The sequence below is a fragment of the Leucoraja erinacea genome, chromosome 37 (assembly GCF_028641065.1).
Source record: "Leucoraja erinacea ecotype New England chromosome 37, Leri_hhj_1, whole genome shotgun sequence".
Classification (NCBI taxonomy): domain Eukaryota; kingdom Metazoa; phylum Chordata; class Chondrichthyes; order Rajiformes; family Rajidae; genus Leucoraja; species Leucoraja erinaceus.
Window position 1 is genome coordinate 8310859 of NC_073413.1, and position 20000 is coordinate 8330858.

At 48.4% G+C, this 20000-nt stretch overlaps 1 protein-coding gene across 2 annotated transcripts in view; it reads left to right on the forward strand.

The window, feature by feature from the left end:
* Nucleotides 1-18095, forward strand: part of LOC129713898 (potassium voltage-gated channel subfamily C member 1-like) — a 61523-nt gene extending 43428 nt beyond the window's left edge. The window contains exons 3-4 of one of the 2 annotated variants that reach the window (XM_055663271.1): nucleotides 7719-7913; nucleotides 17785-18095. In XM_055663271.1, coding sequence (XP_055519246.1) covers nucleotides 7719-7913; nucleotides 17785-17849 — 260 coding nt within the window. In that variant the 3' untranslated portion in view covers nucleotides 17850-18095. Of the gene's footprint in view, nucleotides 1-7718; nucleotides 7914-16109; nucleotides 16844-17784 lie in introns of those variants that run through there. The other variant, XM_055663270.1, reaches the window with a different exon arrangement.
* Nucleotides 18096-20000: the final 1905 nt, after the last annotated feature.

Below are 20000 nucleotides of genomic sequence, written 5' to 3' on the forward strand. Positions count from 1 at the left end.
CGGCGCGGACTCGATGGGCTGAAGGGCCTGTTTCAACCCTATATCTCTGAACTAAACTAAACTAAATATCTCAACTCAGCCCACTTGCAAAGATTCTGGGCTGCTTTTTTTTCTGAGTGAAAATCTCCCTGACATTGACTTCAGTAGCAACATAGGCAGCTATGTTTATTTGGCCTTCCATCACAGCAATGTGATGGATGTTTATGTAAATTATGTTGTGTTGTTGTGTCTTGGGTCTATGTGTTTGTAATGTATGGCTGCAGAAACGGCATTTCGTTTGGACCTCAAGGGGTCCAAATGACAATTAAATGTATCTTGGATCTTGTATCTTGTATCTAGCTAGTATTACGTTGTGGTCTAACATAGACGTTGCCACTGTGAATCTTGGCTGGGGAGGATTTAGTTCCACCATCTATTTCTCATGTCATTCCTCACCTTTCGCATGAAGGGAGTGGACTTGGCAAAGATGTTTCCACTGGTGGGAGAGTCTAGGACCAGAGGTCGTAGCCTCAGAATAAGAGGACGTTCCTTTAGGAAGGAGATGAGGAGGAATTTATTTTGTTTAAAAAAGAACTGCAGATGCTGGAAAAAACGAAAATTGCTGGAGAAACTCAGCGGGTGCGGCAGCATCTATGGAGCGAAGGAAATAGGCAATGTTTCGGCTTGAGACCCTTCACCAGTCTGAAGAAGGGTCGAAGATGGTCGAAGCATTTTTTGTCTCCCTTCAATTGTTCCAGCATCTGCAGTGTTTTCTTAAACAAAGTCCTATCAGAGATAGTCCGAGGATCATCCATGAGGTGGATATTAGTTCAGTACTACTCGCTAGTTGTGGTAGGATGGTTTAGTTGCCTGATAACAGCTGGGAAGAAACTGCCCTTGAATCTGGAAGTGTGCGTTTTCACACTTCCACACTGTCGGTGCTGTCTACGTGGAGTTTGCACGCTCTCCTTGCGACCACCCGTATTTTCTATGGCTGCTCCAGTTTCCTCCCACGGCCCAAAGACTTGAGCAGAGTCTGGAGTAACTCAACGGATCTGGCAGCATCTTTCAGGACTTTCAGGACTTCCATATGAAGGAAGACTGGATAGACTCGGCTTGTAGTCGCTAGAATTTAGAAGATTGAGGTGGGATCTTATAGAAACTTACAAAATTCTTAAGGGGTTGTACAGGCTAGATGCAGGAAGATTATTCCCGATGTTGGGGAAGTCCAGAACAAGGAGTCACAGTTTAAGGTTAAGGGGGAAATTTTTTAGGACCGAGATGAGAAAAACATTTTTCACACAGAGAGTGGTGAATCTGTGGAATTCTCTGCCACAGAAGGTAGTTGAGGCCACAGTTCATTGGCTATATTTAAGAGGGAGTTAGATGTGGCCCTTGTGGCTAAAGGGATCAGGGGGGCATGGAGAGAAGGCAGGTACAGGATACTGAGTTGGATGATCAGCCATGATCCTATTGAATGGCGGTGCAGGCTCGAAGGGCCGAATGGCCTACTCCTGCACCTATTTTCTGTGTTTCTATGTTTCTATGTTTCTATTCAATCGTGGCTGATCTATCTCTCCCTTCTAACCCCATTCTCCTGCCTTCTCCCCTTAACCCCTGACACCCGTACTAATCAAGAATCTATCTATCCCTGCCTTAAAAATATCCATTGACTTGGCCTCCACAGCCCTCTGTGGCAAAGAATCCTGCAGATTCACCACCCTCTTCGATTCGTAAAGGAATGTTAATTCACAGTCAGCCACTAGGGGTGGTACTGAGCTCCTCTTGTGATGACTATCCCTTCACCCAGTCTAAAGCAAAGATACTAGAGGAGCTCCTCTAGGATCTTCGGTCTAAAGTTTGTTCTATTTTTGACTGGTGTTACAGTCATAGAGTGATACCATGTGGAAACAAGCCCTTCGGCCCAACTTGCTCACACTGGCCAACATAGAAACATAGAAACATAGAAATTAGGTGCAGGCGTAGGCCATTCGGCCCTTCGAGCCTGCACCGCCATTCAATAGGATCATGGCTGATCATCCAACTCAGTATCCCGTACCTGCCTTCTCTCCATACCCCCTGATCCCCTTAGCCACAAGGGCCACATCTAACCCTCTTAAATATAGCCAATGAACTGGCCTCGACTACCCTCTGTGGCAGAGAGTTCCAGAGATTCACCACTCTCTGTGTGAAAAAAGTTCTTCTCATCTCGGTTTTAAAGGATTTCCCCCTTATCCTTAAGCTGTGACCCCTTGTCCTGGACTTCCCCCACATCGGGAACAATCTTCCTGCATCTAGCCTGTCCAACCCCTTAAGAATTTTGTAAGTTTCTACAAGATCCCCTCTCAATCTCCTAAATTCTAGAGAGTATAAACCAAGTCTATCCAGTCTTTCTTCATAAGACAGTCCTGACATCCCAGGAATCAGTCTGGTGAACCTTCTCTGCACTCCCTCTATGGCAATAATGTCCTTCCTCAGATTTGGAGACCAAAACTGTACGCAATACTCCAGGTGTGGTCTCACCAAGACCCTGTACAACTGCAGTAGAACCTCCCTGCTCCTATACTCAAATCCTTTTGCTATGAAAGCTAACATACCATTTGCTTTCTTCACTGCCTGCTGCACCTGCATGCCTACCTTCAATGACTGGTGTACCATGACACCCAGATCTTGCTGCATCTCCCCTTTTCCTAGTCGGCCACCATTTAGATAATAGTCTGCTTTCCTGTTTTTGCCATGTCCCAGCTACACTAGTCCCACCTGCTGGATTTGGTCCATATCCCTCCAAGCCTGTCCTATCCATGTACCTGTTTCTCAAACATTGCAACAGTCTTCAACTACCTCCTCTGGCAGCTCGTTCCGTACACCCACAAAATGTTACCCCTCAGATTCTTTACCTTAAACCCATGTCATCTGGTCCTCGATTCCCCGACTCTGAACAGATACATAGATAGGGATATGGAGGGATATGGGCCAAAGACAGGCAGGTGGGACTAGTGTAGCTGGGACATGTTGGCCAGTGTGGGCAAGTTGGGCCTGTTTCCACACTGTATCACTCTATGACTCCAACTTCAGAGAAAACAAATACCATTGGTGGCTCGAAGGGCCGAATGGCCTACTCCTGCACCTATTTTCTATGTTTCTATGGTGGTAGACAAAAATGCTGGAGAAACTCAGCGGGTGCAGCAGCATCTATGGAGCGAAGGAAATAGGCAACGTTTCGGGACGAAACCCTTCGGGTTTCGACCCGAAACGTTACCTATTTCCTTTGGGTTTCGGCCCGAAACGTTACCTATTTCCTTTGGGTTTCGGCCCGAAACTTTGCCTATTTCGCTCCATAGATGCTGCTGCACCCGCTGAGTTTCTCCAGCACTTTTATCTACCTTCGATTTTCCAGCATCTGCAGTTCCTTCTTAAACCCGATCTATTCCTCTCATGATTTTGCACACCTCTAGAAGACCACCCCTCATCCTCCTGCGCTCCAAGGAATAGAGTCCCGAGTGTTTCTTCCACCTGGGCTTCATCCTGCAGGAGATACTGATTTATCAGCTGAGGGAGAGAGTCGTAACGAAGGAAATCTAAGGCAAAAATTAAAATCGACCGGAGAATATCACAGGAAAGATTCTGCTTTGCTAATGGCAAGAGATTGCAACCTGCTGCGTTCCTCACTCTGTCTGGCTCTCTGTGACTATGTGTGTCTTACTCGATCTCTATGTATGTGTAAAATCGGTCGGTTTACTCTCCCACCTCTCAGGGTCCGCATCCAAGTACATCAAGGTTCATTGAGTTATATACAGCCGGTAGACAGGGAATGTTGTACAAGTCCAACCGGTTCAGTTTAGTCGCCGAGGTACAGTGAAAAGCTTTTGTTGCAATCGATCCATTCACAGTGTATAGATTCATAGATGAGGGAATAACATTTAGTGCAAGGTAAAGCCAGCAGAGTCTGGTCAAGGATAGTCTGAGGGGCATCAAAGAGGTAGATAGTAGTTCAGGCATAACCATTGTCCATGTGTGTTAGAAACATAGAAACATAGAAATTAGGTGCAGGAGTAGGCCATTCGGCCCTTCGAGCCTGCACCGCCATTCAATATGATCATGGCTGATCATCCAACTCAGTATCCCGTACCTGCCTTCTCTCCATACCCTCTGATCCCCTTGGCCACAAGGGCCACATCTAACTCCCTCTTAAATATAGCCAATGAACTGGCCTCAACTACCCTCTGTGGCAGAGAGTTCCAGATTCACCACTCTCTGTGTGAAAAAAGTTCTCCTCATCTCGGTTCTAAAGGATTTCCCCCTTATCCTTAAGCTGTGACCCCTTGTCCTGGACTTCCCCAACATCGGGAACAATCTTCCTGCATCTAGCCTGTCCAACCCCTTAAGAATTTTGTAAGTTTCTATAAGATTCCCTCTCAATCTCCTAAATTCTAGAGAGTATAAACCAAGTCTATCCAGTCTTTCTTCATAAGACAGTCCTGACATCCCAGGAATCAGTCTGGTGAACCGTCTCTGCACTCCCTCTATGGCAATAATGTCCTTCCTCAGATTTGTTCTTTCTCTCCCTGTGTGTACGTGTGCAAGATGGGTCGGTTTACCTCTCCACCTCTCAGTTTCTGGGTCGGATCGGAGCGCCACGTCCGGCCCCGCCTCACCCGTCCTGACGTAGTGCAGCCCGTGGAGTGCAGCAGCAGCACCTCGCCAGTGGCCCCGTCGGGTCGGTCGGTCGGTCGGCAGCCCGGCCAGCTGTCCGACCTTCGGACCTTCGCCTACTGCTGACACCACCTCCACCGCCCCTCCTTCTCACGGCCGATCATCGGTTCATGAGTTGGACGGGGGCGCCCGACTTTGCACGCGGCCCCCCCCCAGGGCCAAAACTCCTCAGCTGGCCCGCTGGCCGGCTGGGCTTTGTGTGTGCAGTCCAGCACCCCGGGCCAACTCACCATTCACCCAGCCACGGCCCAGTCAGTCAATGAATTGCCGTCGGGAATTTGTCCCGTAGTTTGACCTTTCGTCCCTGATTTTGGAGTGGGAAAGTTGGCGATATCTACAGCCAAGGTGACAGGGAGCATTGTGTGTGTCTAACCAATAACCAGTCCATGCGCGTGTGTAAAATTGGTCGATTTACCTCTCGAGCTCTCAGTATCTGGGTCCATGTACACCAAGGTCACTAGGATTATCTCCAGTCTGTGTTGAGGGAATATTGAGCGAGTGTTACCAATAACTGCTCCATGTGTGTTCATTCTCTCCTGCTGTGTATGTGTGCAACATGATTGACATACTCTGCTGCCTCTCAGTGTCTGGGCCCATGTACGTTGCGGTTCACAGGGTTACATGCAGCCAGTGTTGAGGGAATGCTGTGCGAGTCTAACCATCTGTGTCAATAGACAATAGACAATAGACAATAGGTGCAGGAGTAGGCCATTCGGCCCTTCGAGCCAGCACAACGCCATTCAATGTGATCATGGCCGATCATCCCCAATCAGTACCCAGTTCCTGCCTTCTCCCCATATCCCCTGACTCCGCTATCTTTAAGAGCCCTATCTAGCTCTCTCTTGAAAGCATCCAGAGAACCGGCCTCCACCGCCCTCTGAGGCAGAGAATTCCACAGACTCACCACCCTCTGTGAGAAAAAATGTTTCCTCGTCTCCGTTCTAAATGGCTTACTTCTTATTCTTAAACTGTGTGTGGCCCCTGGTTCTGGACTCCCCCAACATCGGGAACATGTTTCCTGCCTCTAGCGTGTCCAAGCCCTTAACAATCTTATATGTTTCAATGAGATGTCCTCTCATCCTTCTGAACTCCAGAGTGTACAAGCCCAGCCGCTCCATTCTCTCAGCATATGACAGTCCCGCCATCCCGGGAATTAACCTTGTAAACCTACGCTGCACTCCCTCGATAGCAAGAATGTCCTTCCTCAAATTAGGGGACCAAAACTGCAGACAATACTCCAGGTGTGGTCTCACTAGGGCTCTGTACAACTGCAGAAGGTTCTTGGTTTCTTGGTCCTCCAAAATATTCCAAATGGAATTTAAACTGGAGGTGGTGAAGGGAGGGCTTAAGCCAGAAAGGGTTATTGGGAAGAAAGAGCTACTTTAAATATAGTTGCATCTGGTTGGGTAACTATAGTTGGGTGGAGATTATTCCATGCTTTAATTGTACGGGGGAAGAACGAATTGCTGTACCATATAACCATATAACCATATAACAATTACAGCACGGAAACAGGCCATCTCGGCCCTACAAGTCCGTGCCGAACAACTTTTTTTTCCCCTTAGTCCCATCTGCCTGCACTCATACCATAACCCTCCATTCCCTTCTCATCCATATGCCTATCCAATTTATTTTTAAATGATACCAATGAACCTGCCTCCACCACTTCCACTGGAAGCTCATTCCACACCCGCCACCACTCTCTGAGTAAAGAAGTTCCCCCTCATATTACCCCTAAACTTCTGTCCCTTAATTCTGAAGTCATGTCCTCTTGTTTGAATCTTCCCTACTCTCAAAGGGAAAAGCTTGTCCACATCAACTCTGTCTATCCCTCTCATCATTTTAAAGACCTCTATCAAGTCCCCCTTTAACCTTCTGCGCTCCAGAGAATAAAGACCTAACTTATTCAACCTATCTCTGTAACTTAGTTGTTGAAACCCAGGCAACATTCTAGTAAATCTCCTCTGTATTCTCTCTATTTTGTTGACATCCTTCCTATAATTGGGCGACCAAAATTGTACACCATACTCCAGATTTGGTCTCACCAATGCCTTGTACAATTTTAACATTACATCCCAGCTTCTGTAGACATCTGTCTTTGTAGCTGGGATCACAAATTGGATCGAATGCCCTCTTCTGCTCCTAATTGGTTTGGGTTTGGTGTAGGTCTTGTAGTCTATGTCAAGGTGACCATTTAACATTTTGTAAAAACGGGTCAAACGGTTCCTTCTCTCCCTGTGGGCTATGTGTACAAGATGTTAGATATACCTCTCCGCCTGAATTAAATATGTTTCAAAAGAACTTACTTAATTACGGGCTAATAATCGGAAAAAAGCTTATACTTAAATTTTGGAAAAATGCTCCAATACCAACAACAAAAATGTGGATTTCAAACATGTTCGAAACATTACACTTGGAAGAGATGAGACTCCTCCTAGCAGGTAAAGCAGATCACTTCCAAAAGACGTGGTCTGCATTTATGGAACTATTACAAGCTAAGGTGCAATAATGTCAAAATATAAAGGCTATCAGGACCGGGTAATGGGGGGTATAAAATACATTTTTAATAAAAACATGGTTGGTAGATCCTTTTTTGCAGAGTTTTGTGTTACAATAGAGCGACTGATTTTCCTTTTTTCCTTTTTTTTCCTTTCTTTCTAGGGTCTTAATTATTTTCTTTGCTTCTTTCTCTAATTCCTTCCCTAAGGGGATCTTTTCTTTCAACATTTTCCTGCACCTTCACGATTCTTGCTTACTTTTCTTACTTCTTTTATTTCTCTCTCTTTTAAAGCTCAAAAAATGAAGTGGTACAACATAATGTAATAAGATATATGCGATGTATTAATGTGATTTACTGTACCGCTAATAAAAATAAAATTAAAAAAAAAAAAAAAAAAGATATACATCTCCGTTGTATGTGTGTCCATGTACGTTGGGGTTTGACAGGGTTACGTATGTGCAGCCGGTTCTGTGCGAGTCTAACAATGCCGTGTTCTTTCTTCTCTCCCCGTGGCGACCTGCTCAAGATCCCAAGCAGAACGGGGATGCGGCCAACGCGGCTCTGGCCAACGAGGACTGCCCCACCATTGACCAGGCGCTGTCTCCGGAGGACAACCAGGCGGTGACGCCGGGCGGGAGGGAGAGGTACGCCCGCGACAGAGCCTGCTTCCTGCTGACCACCGGAGACTTTGAGCACTCTCCCGACGGAAGTATCCGCAAAGGTACCACATGACGCCCCTCGAGCCCAAACGGAAGAGGGATATACACGCAGGTCCATAGTCTGAATACACAGATTGACGGGATGGGTGTTGTGCGATGGGGGTCTCTGGTTGCCCTCCGTTGGGTCCTTGAGATGGTCTACAAGGTGAAGGAGGGGGGGGGAGGAAATGGGAATCACTTGGAATTAACATTCGGCAAATTCTCCACGGGATGAGGTTTCCAACCTGTATCCAATATTCTGGAATCACAATCCCAATTGGTTTCCTGCCTGAATTGGTTTTCTTAAGAAAGTGTCCAGAATTGCAAACCTGGCCCTCGGGAAATCTAATCCATCCGATCGGACAATGTCCATGAGACCACTCCCTAATCCCATCCTCTTTCTCCAGAGATGCTGCCTGGTCTCACTGACTTACCAGTCTATCTTGTATTGCATTCAAATTTATTGTCATTGTCTCAATTTGAGACAACGAAATGAATTTCCCTTACAGGCAGTATCATTAAAAAAAAAAAAAAAATCTCCCTGTCCTTGTCCTTGTCCACCTTCTGGCCTTCCCTCGACTTTTTGTGTGTGCTGAAGAAGGTGTCTCGACCCGAAACGTCACCCATTCCTTCTCTCCAGAGATGCTGCCTGTCCCGCTGAGTTACTCCAGCATTTTGGGACTATCCACACTGAATGTTAGTTGCCTCCTTTCAGCTCACCTGCTGCTCACCTGCTGCTCATCTTTCACGGGGGTGAGAAACTAGACCAGATAGAGTCTGAGATCCAAGCTTAGGGGAAACCTCACTGCCCACTGTCATAGAATCGTAGAATGATACATTGTGGAAACAGGTGCTTAGGCCCACACGGGCCAACATGCCCCATCTACACTAGTCCCACCCTGCCTGCATTTGGTCCATATCCCTCCAAACCTGTCCTATCCATGTACTCTTAAACGTTGGGATAGTCCCAGCCTCAACTACCAGCAGTGGGTGGTGTACCTCAACTGAGTCCCAGCCTCAACTATGTTGAGATAGTCCTCCAGCAGCTCGTTCCATACACCCACCTCCCTTTGTGTGGAAACAGTTACCCCTCAGATTCCTATTAAATCTTTTCCCCCTTCACCTTGAACCCACTTATACCCATCACATTGGACAACTCTCCCGGCCCCCGTGTCCAGTTAATCAGTTCCCACCCTGGCTACCTCACAGTGGCCTCTTGGATCTCCTAACCCGAGGACCTGTAGTCCCAGCCAACACCTCCAAACCGGTGTCGAAAGTCCCGACCTGCAACGCTGCCGATCCCTCCTCCGCTGGGATGGTTCCCATCCCGCTGAGTTGCTCCAGTGCCCTGCGCCCTTCCTCCACATGGGGTGCAGGGAAGCAAGGGAGGGAATGGGATTGGCAGGGGGATTGCTCCGCGGGCTGGCACGGAGTCAAAGGGCCGAACGGCCTCCACTGGTGACGCAGGCGGATGCAAACCGGACCTTGGGGGTGAGAGGCCAGGACTTCCAACAGCTCAGCAAACAAACCCCACTGCCTCCTGAAACCCTTGTGTTGGCCCCAAACCTTGGCCTGGGGCCAACGCAACGCAACACTCAGATGGGGCATCCAATATCCTCCCCTCCCCACCAGCAAACAGCTATCGCTAGGATCGGCAGTGACACGGAGCTGAAATTAACACATGGTTACTCAAGATAAGATTAGCCCAGCAAGAAAATTAAAAAATATACAATGCCATCAAACCCTCAGAAAATTCCCAACCATCTCCCCCCCCCCCCCCCCCCCCCCCCCCCCCCCCCCCTTGGGACCTTGCTAGGGTAACGTCCGATTTAGTTTTGTAACTCCATGGGCAAGCCAGGCGAAACGTTACACCAATCTATAAATAAAATCAAAGGGACTGTTCAGGGCATCCAGGAAACCTGAATCAGGAATGGAGACATGTGGCACCTTTGAGCGGTGGCTTTGAGGCCACCATCAAGGACCCTCAATGGAGGTTGGCAAGCAGAGACGACTAGGAATGGAAAGGGGCGTTCAGCGCGCGGCTGGAATGAAGGCTTCCACCCACTCACATAAACCATCACATAAACTCTGACATCCTCTTGCCTCACGTGTGTCCGCCATTGCTTCTCCTTTTCCCCTGGGCTACGAGATCTCTGTGTTACTGGCAGGGGTGGTGACATTAGCGTGATGAGGTGAATGAACGATAGACGGGGAGAGTTAGTGGGAGAGAGGGAGAGACGCTCTTGGGGTAAAATTGCGTGCAGTTTTGGTCTCCAAATCTGAGGACATTATTGCCATAGAGGGAGTGCAGAGAAGGTTCACCAGACTGATTCCTCAGATTCAGATTCAGATTCAATTTTAATTGTCATTGTCAGTGTACAGTACAGAGACAACGAAATGCATTAGATTCCTGGGATGTCAGGACTGTCTTATGAAGAAAGACTGGATAGACTTGGTTTATACTCTCTAGAATTTAGGAGATTGAGAGGGGATCTTATAGAAACTTACAAAATTCTTAAGGGGTTGGACAGGCTAGATGCAGGAAGATTGTCCCGATGTTGGGGAAGTCCAGGACAAGGGGTCACAGCTTAAGGATAAGGGGGAAATCCTTTAAAACCGAGATGAGGAGAACTTTTTTCACACAGAGAATGGTGAATCTCTGGAACTCTCTGCCACAGAGGGTAGTCGAGGCCACAGTTCATTGGCTATATTTAAGAGGGAGTTAGATGTGGCCCTTGTGGCCAAGGGGATCAGAGGGTATGGAGAGAAGGCAGGTACGGGATACTGAGTTGGATGATCAGCCATGATCATATTGAATGGCGGTGCAGGCTCGAAGGGCCGAATGGCCTACTCCTGCACCTAATTTCTATGTTTCTATGTTTCTATGTTAACGGAGTCAAGGGATACGGGGAGAAAGCAGGAACGGGGTACTGAATTTGGATGATTGGATCCTCAATAATAGCATAGTAACAGGAGTAGGCCAGTCGGCACGAAGGGCCGAGTGGCCTACTCCTGTTACTATGCTATTAGAGGGGCACAGGCAGGAAAGTGAGGGGACTCTGGACCCTCTTGAGTCAGTGGGACGGGTCACTTGGTGAGCAGTTCCTTCCAACACATCTGACTGCTGGGATCAGGAATGGTTTGGTGGCCTTCGGCAAATGACCTAGTGGAGGTGCAGGGGTTTAAATTGCCGCCCTGGTCACCCGAAGGCCTGGAGGTCTCCTTATGTCCTCACCAAAGCTGGACTCGCCTTTCGAGCAGAGGCCTCTCCCAGGGCGGCATGGTGGCCTACTGGTAGAGCTACTGCCTTTCAGCGCCAGAGACCCGGGTCCGTTCTTGACCGCGGGAGCATGTCTGTGCGGAGTTTGCACGTTCTGCCCGTGACCTGCGTGGGACTGACCTGCGCGGGGGAAAAAAAGACCTTTGTGTCCGTGCCGACCAGCGATCCCCGCACATTAACATAGAAACATAGACAATAGGTGCAGGAGTAGAGGCCCTTCTGCCCTTTGAGCCTGCACCGCCATTCAATATGATCATGGCTGATTATCCAACTCAGTATCCTGTACCTGCCTTCTCTCCATACCCCCTGATCCCTTTACCCACAAGGGCCACATCTAACTCCCTCTTAAATATAGCCAATGAACTGTGGCCTCAACTGCCTTCTGTGGCAGAGAATTCCACAGATTCACCACCCTCTGTGTAAAAAATGTTTTTCTCATCTCGGTCCTAAAAGACTTCCCTCTTATCCTTAAATTGTGACCCCTTGTTCTGGACTTCCCCAACATCGGGAAAAATCTTCCTGCATCTAGCCTGTCCAACCCCTTAAGAATTTTGTAAGTTTCTATAAGATTCCCCCCTCAATCTTCTAAATTCTAGCGAGTACAAGCCGAGTCTATCCAGTGTTTCTTCATATGAAAGTCCTGCCATCGCAGGAATCAGTCTGGTGAACCTTCTCTGTACTCCCTCTATGGCAAGAATGTCTTTCCTCAGATTAGGAGAATGAACTGGCCTCAATGAACTGTGGCAGAGAATTCCACAGATTCACCACTCTCTGTGTAAAAAATGATTTTCTCATCTCGGTCCTAAAAGACTTCCCTCTGATCCTTAACACTATCCTACGACAATTTTACACTTACACCAAGCCAATTAACCTACAAACTTGTACGTCTTTGGAGTGTGGGAGGAAACAGGAGATCTCGGAGAAAACCCACGCAGGTCACGGGGAGAACGTACAAACTCCACAGAGACAGCACCCGTAGTCGGGAACAAACCTGGACCTCTGGCGCTGCTGTTGTGCCACCGTGCCACCCGATGCCCGTATATAAAACCACTCCCTTAACCCAGTAATCTCAAATTCGGCCAACACAATGCCGGCCGAGAACTATAATGCTCACTAAGAATTTATGTGGGTTGTAATCATTAATTCAAATTTTAATTTAGATTCTAATTTCTTCATATAAATTAGAACTTGCCTCAGTCAGAGCAAAACCGAGCGCTCATCTGCACTGGCCATTAAAAGTCAATTAGAGTTAGCGTGGTTAATGGCACCACATTTTGTAACCCCATCCCCCCCTTGACAGAGAGAAAATACTCGTCACAGATGTGGCAGTGGAATAATAACTTAATTCAATTGATAAATCTCCGGTCCGTGCAGGAATAGCTGAGGGGATTAAACTTGGGCTCCTTGCCTTATAGCAACACAGAAACATAGACAATAGGTGCAGGAGTAGAGGCCATTCGGCCCTTCGAGCCTGCACCGCCATTCGATATAATCATGGCTGATCATCCAACTCAGTATCCCATCCCTGCCTTCTCTCCATACCCCCTGATCCCTTTAGCCACATCTAACTCCCTCTTAAATATAGCCAATGAACTGTGGCCTCAACTACCTTCTGTGGCAGAGAATTCCACAGATTCACCACTCTCTGTGTGAAAAATGTTTTTCTCATCTCGGTCCTAAAAGATTTCCCCCTTATCCTTAAACTGTGTGACCCCATGTTCTGGACTTCCCCAACATCTGGAACAATCTTCCTGCATCTAGCCTGTCCAACCCCTTAAGAATTTTGTAAGTTTCTATAAGATCCCCCCTCAATCTTCTAAATTCTAGCGAGTACAAGCCGAGTCTATCCAGTCTTTCTTCATATGAAAGTCCTGCCATCCCAGTAATCAGTCTGGTGAACCTTCTCTGTACTCCCTCTATGGCATCTAGCCTGTCCAACCCCTGAAGAATTACAATGCTGTTGCAATGCTCCCTCCAGTTTACTCAGGGAAACAGGGATTCTCCCATTCATCTGTCCCACTGCTTTCCCCGTGCTTGAACTCTGTGGCATTCCCTCTGCTGCACCGCAGTTACGATAGCCTTTGCTGCCACCAGGTCTTACCCCTGAACGATTCCGCCTGTTCTCTGTGACTGCTGCTTCGGTATGTATCAGAAACAGTTTAGGGGTAACACGAGGGGGAACTTCTTTACTCGGAGAGTGGTGGCTGTGTGTGGAATGAGCTTCCAGTGGAAGTGGTGGAGGCAGGTTCGATTTTATCATTTAAAAATAAATCGGATAGGTATATGGACGGGAAAGGAATGGAGGGTTATGGTCTGAGTGCAGGTATATGGGACTAGGGGAGAGTCAGTGTTTGGCACAGACTAGAAGGGCCGAGATGGCCTGTTTCCGTGCTGTAATGGTTATATGGTTATTCAGTATGTTCCTGGATGTGGCCACGGTTTCTGGTGAAGGGGGGGGGGCTTTTGGTACCGAGGAGAGGAAGAGCCCAGTGGGATTGAGCTTGAGAAGCTCTGCCAGTGGTCTTGTGGTTCATGTGTGCGTGCTCTTTGTGTACGGAATGTGCAATCCTGTCATGACCGCATGCATTGCATGACTGGGGATGACTGCTGTTGCCACTGACTCTGAGACATCGTAACTCCCTGGTGGAAGTCCCCGATTCACCTTTCCCTAGAAACTCTCTGGGCAGGAAGGTGGTGGGTTGAAAGATCTTTGAGGAGGAACGTTACCTTCTGAGCAGAGAAAAGGGATCAAAACTCATTTCAATCAGTAGGGAGATCAAAGGGTTAAAGCCCTGTCCCACTGTACGAGTTCATTCAAGAGCTCTCCCGAGTTTAAAACAAAAATCTAACTCGTGGTAAGCACGGAGAATGTACGTAGCGGGTACGTCGGAGCTCGGGGACGTCTCTCTTAGCGGCTCGTAACGCTAACGGCAGGTACTCAGGAAACGTGGTAAGCTCGGGAAGACTCATGAAGATTTGGCAACATGTTGAAAAATGTCCACCAGAGTCTCGAGTACCTACGAGCGGCTATTACCGTAAATCTCCGAGTTCGAATCAGGGCAAACTCGGGAGAACTCTTGAATGAACTCGTACAGTGGGACAGGGCTTTTAGGAGGGAGTTGTGCATAAGAGCACAATATTTACAATATTTACATCATTGGGAAACTGAAATAAAATCTCACCCATGGCAGGAGTTACAGTATGTGTTTTAGAAACATAGAAATTAGGTGCAGGAGTAGGCCATTCGGCCCCTCGAGCCTGCACCGCCATTCAATATGATCATGGCTGATCATCCAACTCAGTATCCCGGGGTTTTCACATGGGGTTTGGAGATTGTCAATTGGAATTCAGGGGTGGATGAACGCATCCTTGCTCCCTTACACACTATGTTCATCAGGTCATAAGTGACATGAGCAGAATTAGGCCATTCGGCCCACCAAGCCTACCCCGCCATTCAATCCTGGTTGACCCATCTCTCTGGCCTTCTCCCCACAGCCCCTGACACCCCGACCTACTAAACTAGAATATATCCACCTCTTGTAGGGAAGAACAGATCAGGAATGTGGGACTGACGAGAATGAACTGACCTCCGGCCTAGAAACTCGTTGGGTGGAATAACCTCCTGTCTTGTAAAAGAAAGTTAACATATAAGAAACATGAGAAAACATTATAGGCCAAGACTTTGGGTATTTTTTAAGGCAGACACCGACAGATTCTTGATTAGTGTGGGGGGTCAGGGGTTATGGGGAAAAGGCAGGAGAGTGGGGTTGAGAGAGAGAGATAGATCAGCCATGATTGAATGGCGGAGTAGACTTGATGGGCCGAATGGCCTAATTCTGCTTCTTGAAAGTATGATCTTATGAAGATAGTGAGTGACATCTTCTGGGAAATTGTATCTAGTTCCCCTGGTAGAGTAATGTGGAACATTGAGTGGAATACCAGGGAATCATTAAAGAACTATTCCCACTGAAACAAAAGACCTGCTTAAAGAAACACACAAACCCTGACAGTTTGTAGTGGAGAATGGAGGTGAGATGTGGTTTTTGTCGCTCTCTGAGTGTGTGTGTGTTTGTGCGCGTGTGGGTGTGTGTCTATGTGTGCATATGTGTGTGTGCGTGCGTTTGTGTGTGTGTGTGTGTGTGCGTGCGTTTGTGTGTGTGTGCGTGAATGCCTGCGTGAGTGTAAGCACGAGTGCGTGCGTGCACGCATGCATATGCGTGCATGCATGAGTGTGAACGCGAGTGTGAATGCGAGTGTGAGCGCAAGTGTGCACGTGCGTCTGTGTGAGTGAACGTGAGCAGCAGCGTGCGCGTGCATATGCATATGCATGCGTGCGTGAGTGCGCGCATGAGTGTGAACGCGAGTGTGAACGCGAGTGTGAGTGTGGACATGAGTGGGCGCGAGTGTGAATGTGGACGTGAGTGTGCGCGCGTGAGTGTGGACGTGAATGTGAGTGTGGATGAGTGTGCGTGCGTGAGTGTGCGCGCGCGTGAGTGTGGACGTGAGTGTGCGCCCGTGTGAGCGCGTGAGCGTGCGTGCGTGAGTGTGCGCGCCCGTGAGTGTGCGTCCCCGTGCGTGTGCGTGCGTGCGCGCGCCCGTGAGTGTGCGTGCGTGAGTGTGCGTGCGCGCCCGTGAGTGTGGGCGTGAGTGTGCGTGCGTGTGTGTGACATGAGTGTGCGTGCGTGAGTGTGCGCGCCCGTGAGTGTGCGTCCGTCGTGAGTGTGCGTGCGTGTGTGCGCGCGTGAGTGTGCGCACCCGTGAGTGTGCGTGCGTGAGTGTGCGTGCGTGAGTGTGCGAGCCCGTGAGTGTGCGCGCGTGCGTGCGTGCGTGGACTTGCCCCAGAGAGTTGCCCCCATGTCTCAGAGTCCAGATCGCTCATTCATTAGTTTTGGTGACTGTTCAAAAAATGCTTTCTTCTCTTCTTTTTTGAAACCCCAAGGTTACGAAAAGTCGAGGAGCCTGAACAACATTTCGGGCATGAGTGGGAATGCGCTGAGATTGTCTCCAGTCACATCGCCATACAACTCACCCTGCCCTCTCCGCCGACCCCACTCACCCATTCCATCCATCTTGTAGCATGGACAAAAAAGAGTGGGAAATATTTTTTTAGGGAAATATATATATATAAATATATATATATGTGTGTGTATGCATCTCTATCTATATGGGTATATATAGATATATATATATCTTTAGGACAATGAAAAGCATTTACAAAGAATTTAAAACAATGGGACCCATTGTTTGGACTAAAGGTTGCACATACCAAATGACTGATGAAGCATCTTCTAACTGATGGAAAAATAAACTGGTTACATTTGTGCCAAGACATTGGCTTATTCGAGGAACTGACCCTCAGCCCGATCCCTCATACCACCAAAATGGACAGCACGGTGGAATTTCTCTCTATTTTTAATGTAAAGGACATTTCGGTACCAACTTCCTTGGCCTCTCCCTCTCCCCCCCCCACCCCACCCAGCCCGTCTCACTGCAACCTTCACGGGACTGAGACAGCGAGAAGCAAGGTTGACTTATATACGCAGAGGGATGAGACTTTAGGCAGGTTTACCCACAGCGCTATGTGACTCCAGATCAGGGATACACTCAGGGTGAATGAAATGTGCGTACGCACACATACATACACACACACACACAGATAGACTCACACACACACACACAGACTCACACACACACACACAGATAACTGACACACACACACACACACAGACTGACACACATACACTCCTACACACACACACATAGACTGACACATACACACACACACACACGCATACACACAGATATACTGACACATATACACACACACACACATAGACTCACATACACATACATACACATGCACACACACACAAACAGATCAACAGACACACACATACACAGATAGGCTGACACACATACACTCTTACACACACACATAGACTGACACATACACACACACATAGACACACACATAGACTCACACACACACACATACTGACACATACACACACACACAGATAGACTGACATACACACACTCAGACTCACACACATGCACACAGATGACTAACACACACAGGACACACGTAAACACACACGCACACATATATGCACACAAACGCATGCACATATACACACATGTAGACAGATACACACAGAAGGACAAACATTCAACCCACTCATGCACACTTAAGGAAACACATGCAAGCAAACACATAAGGGCACACATGCACATGCACACAAACACACACCAAACACATGCACACGCACGCATGCACACACACACACACAGTTTGAAGCAAGTGACCTTCTGACCCAGTGCAGTTGGGATTCTCTCCCCCTTCAACCACCCACCGTCTCCCCATTCCAATGCATGGAACTCCATCGCAAGCAATAAGCAAATGAATACGTTGCCTTGGTGCATGTTGAACACAAAAAAAAACAACAGCAAGAAAAAAAAAAGTTTCTTTTAAAAAAAAAAAAAAGAAAAACTATATATATGTTCTGTGTGAAGTGGAGCATATTCGGCCTCAACTGCTGCATGCCTGAAATGCAAGAGCGAGCTGAGATCAAAACTGTCCCTGAGCCATTTTCTGCTCTCTTCTCTACTCACAGATAATTATAAGGACAGTCCAGTGATTTCTAGATACATGCAACTGGAGGCCGTCACGGTCAACTAGTGAATCCCACATCCCCCACCCTCCTATCCCCCTTCTTCACCACCTATCCCCCTTCATCAAAGCATTGCCCCTCATCCCTCTTGCACTCCCCCCCTCCTTGCTTGCTCCTACAAACTCTACCTCCCTCCATTATTGCTGCTCCTTGTTTTGCTTGCCTTTATCCAACCCCCTCCTCTCCACCTGCTTTGGTGAACTGCTTGTTGTTCCTGTTCTCTCATCCCCACATCCATCATTCTTCTCTCCCTCCCCCTCTCTCTCCCCTCCTCCCCCTCACTCCTCCTCTTCCTCCATATCCCTTTCCCCCTCCCCCCTCCCCCTCCCCCTCCCTCCCTCTCCCTCCCTCGCTCCCCCCCTCTCCCTCTCCCTTACTCCCTCTCTCCCTCCCCCCCTCCCCCTCCCCCCCTCCTCCCTCGCCCCCTCTCTCTCCCTCCCTCCCCTCTCTCCCTCCCCCTCTCTCCTTCCCCCTCCTCTCCTCCCTCCCCCTCTCTCTCCCTCCCCCTCTCTCCCTTCTCTAACTCCTCCCCCTCTCCCTCCCCTCTCTCTCCCTCCCCCTCTCTCTCCCTCCCCTCTCTCTCTCCTCCCTCTCTCTCCCCCCTCTCTCCCTCCCTCTCTCCCTCCTCCTTCTCTCTCTCTCTCTTCCCTCCCTCTCCCTCCCTCTTTCTCCCTCTCTCTCTCTCTCTCTCTCTCCCTCCCTCCCTCTCTCTCTCCCTCTCTCTCCCCCCCTCTCTCCCTCCTCCCTCTCCTCTCTCTCTCTCCCTCCCTCTCTCCCTCCCTCTCCCCCCCCCCCCCCCCCCCCCCCCGCCCCCCTCCCCCCCTCCCTCCCCCCCCCCCCCCACCCAACCCCAACCCCTCAAGCCTCTCCATCCCCCTCGTTCCCCGCCTCCATCTTGTCCTCCAACCATCTTGAAATTCCCCCCCCCCCCCCTTCCTCCATCTTGTTTGCTCCTCTTCGGCCATCTTGTTTGCTCCTCGTCGGCCATCTTGTTTGCTCCCAGACCTCTTAACGAAGGAGAGCTTCTAAACGAGAGAACAAAAAAGCAAGGACAAAACGCACTCCTCATCTCCCATCTCCCACCCCCCCCCCCCCCCTTCTTCTTCCCGAACAAAAAGCGAATCTCCCCCTCACAAAACAAAAAAAACTGACTTGCTGATGATAACATTGAGGAAGCAAAAAAAACAAAAGCAAAGACGGATCGCGGGCGGACGGCGGAAGGAACGAACGACGGACGTACGGACGGACGTACGGACGAGAGACTTTGATGCATGGTCGCCAACCTTCAACGGGACCCCGAGAGAAACCGTGTGCGCGCTCAACATTCCGTGGGAGAACGGGCGAAAGCTGAGTGGTGTAAGAAATTTTGGAAATGTGGGGGAAATTTAGAAAAAAACTAAACAAAAAAAAACCGCTGTGCAAAGAACAAAGGAGTATTATATATATTTAAAAGGTGCATTTTTCTCATCCTCAGCATGAATTTGCATGGTGTACTGTAAGGATTATATTTAATGTCATATGCAAAAAATATATATTTTCCTTCCAGATTGCAAAACTCGAACATAAAAAAAAAAAAAAAAAAAAAAAAGAATTTAGCCAATCGTATAAAACTATTATTGAAAGCACTTTTTTTTCTATTTTTTAATCAGAATTAATATATAAAGGTGTGTAAAACAAGAAAGGTGCCAATACTCGGTCATATTGATCGTTTTTTCCCCCTGTCTCCCCCTTTCTCTGTCTCTCTCTCTCTATCTCTCTCCCCCCCTCTATCTCTTGTCTCCATCTGTCCCTCTCTCTGGCACGTTAATTAAGTGATAGAGAGTTAAAAGATCTGTTCGGTGTTACGCTATACTTCCAGGGTGATGTGTTTCCGAGGGTGTCTCTCCCTCCCGCTCCGGCGGGAAGTCCTCTCAATGCAGCCGGTGAAACATCCAGCATAGATGGTCACGGAGGTTGCAATTGGATGGGCATGGAGGTTGGGATTGTGGATTGGCAGGGGGGTCTACTCAAGAGCCATAGCCTCCTTCCTGACCTCAGATAAAGGGCGATAAACAATGGCCACCTCTTACGAGTGAGAACCAGTGCCGATAAAAAACGGACAAGTAAAAATCAAATCACTGCTCAGCAATTTTTTTCCATCAATATACCCCCTCCTTCAT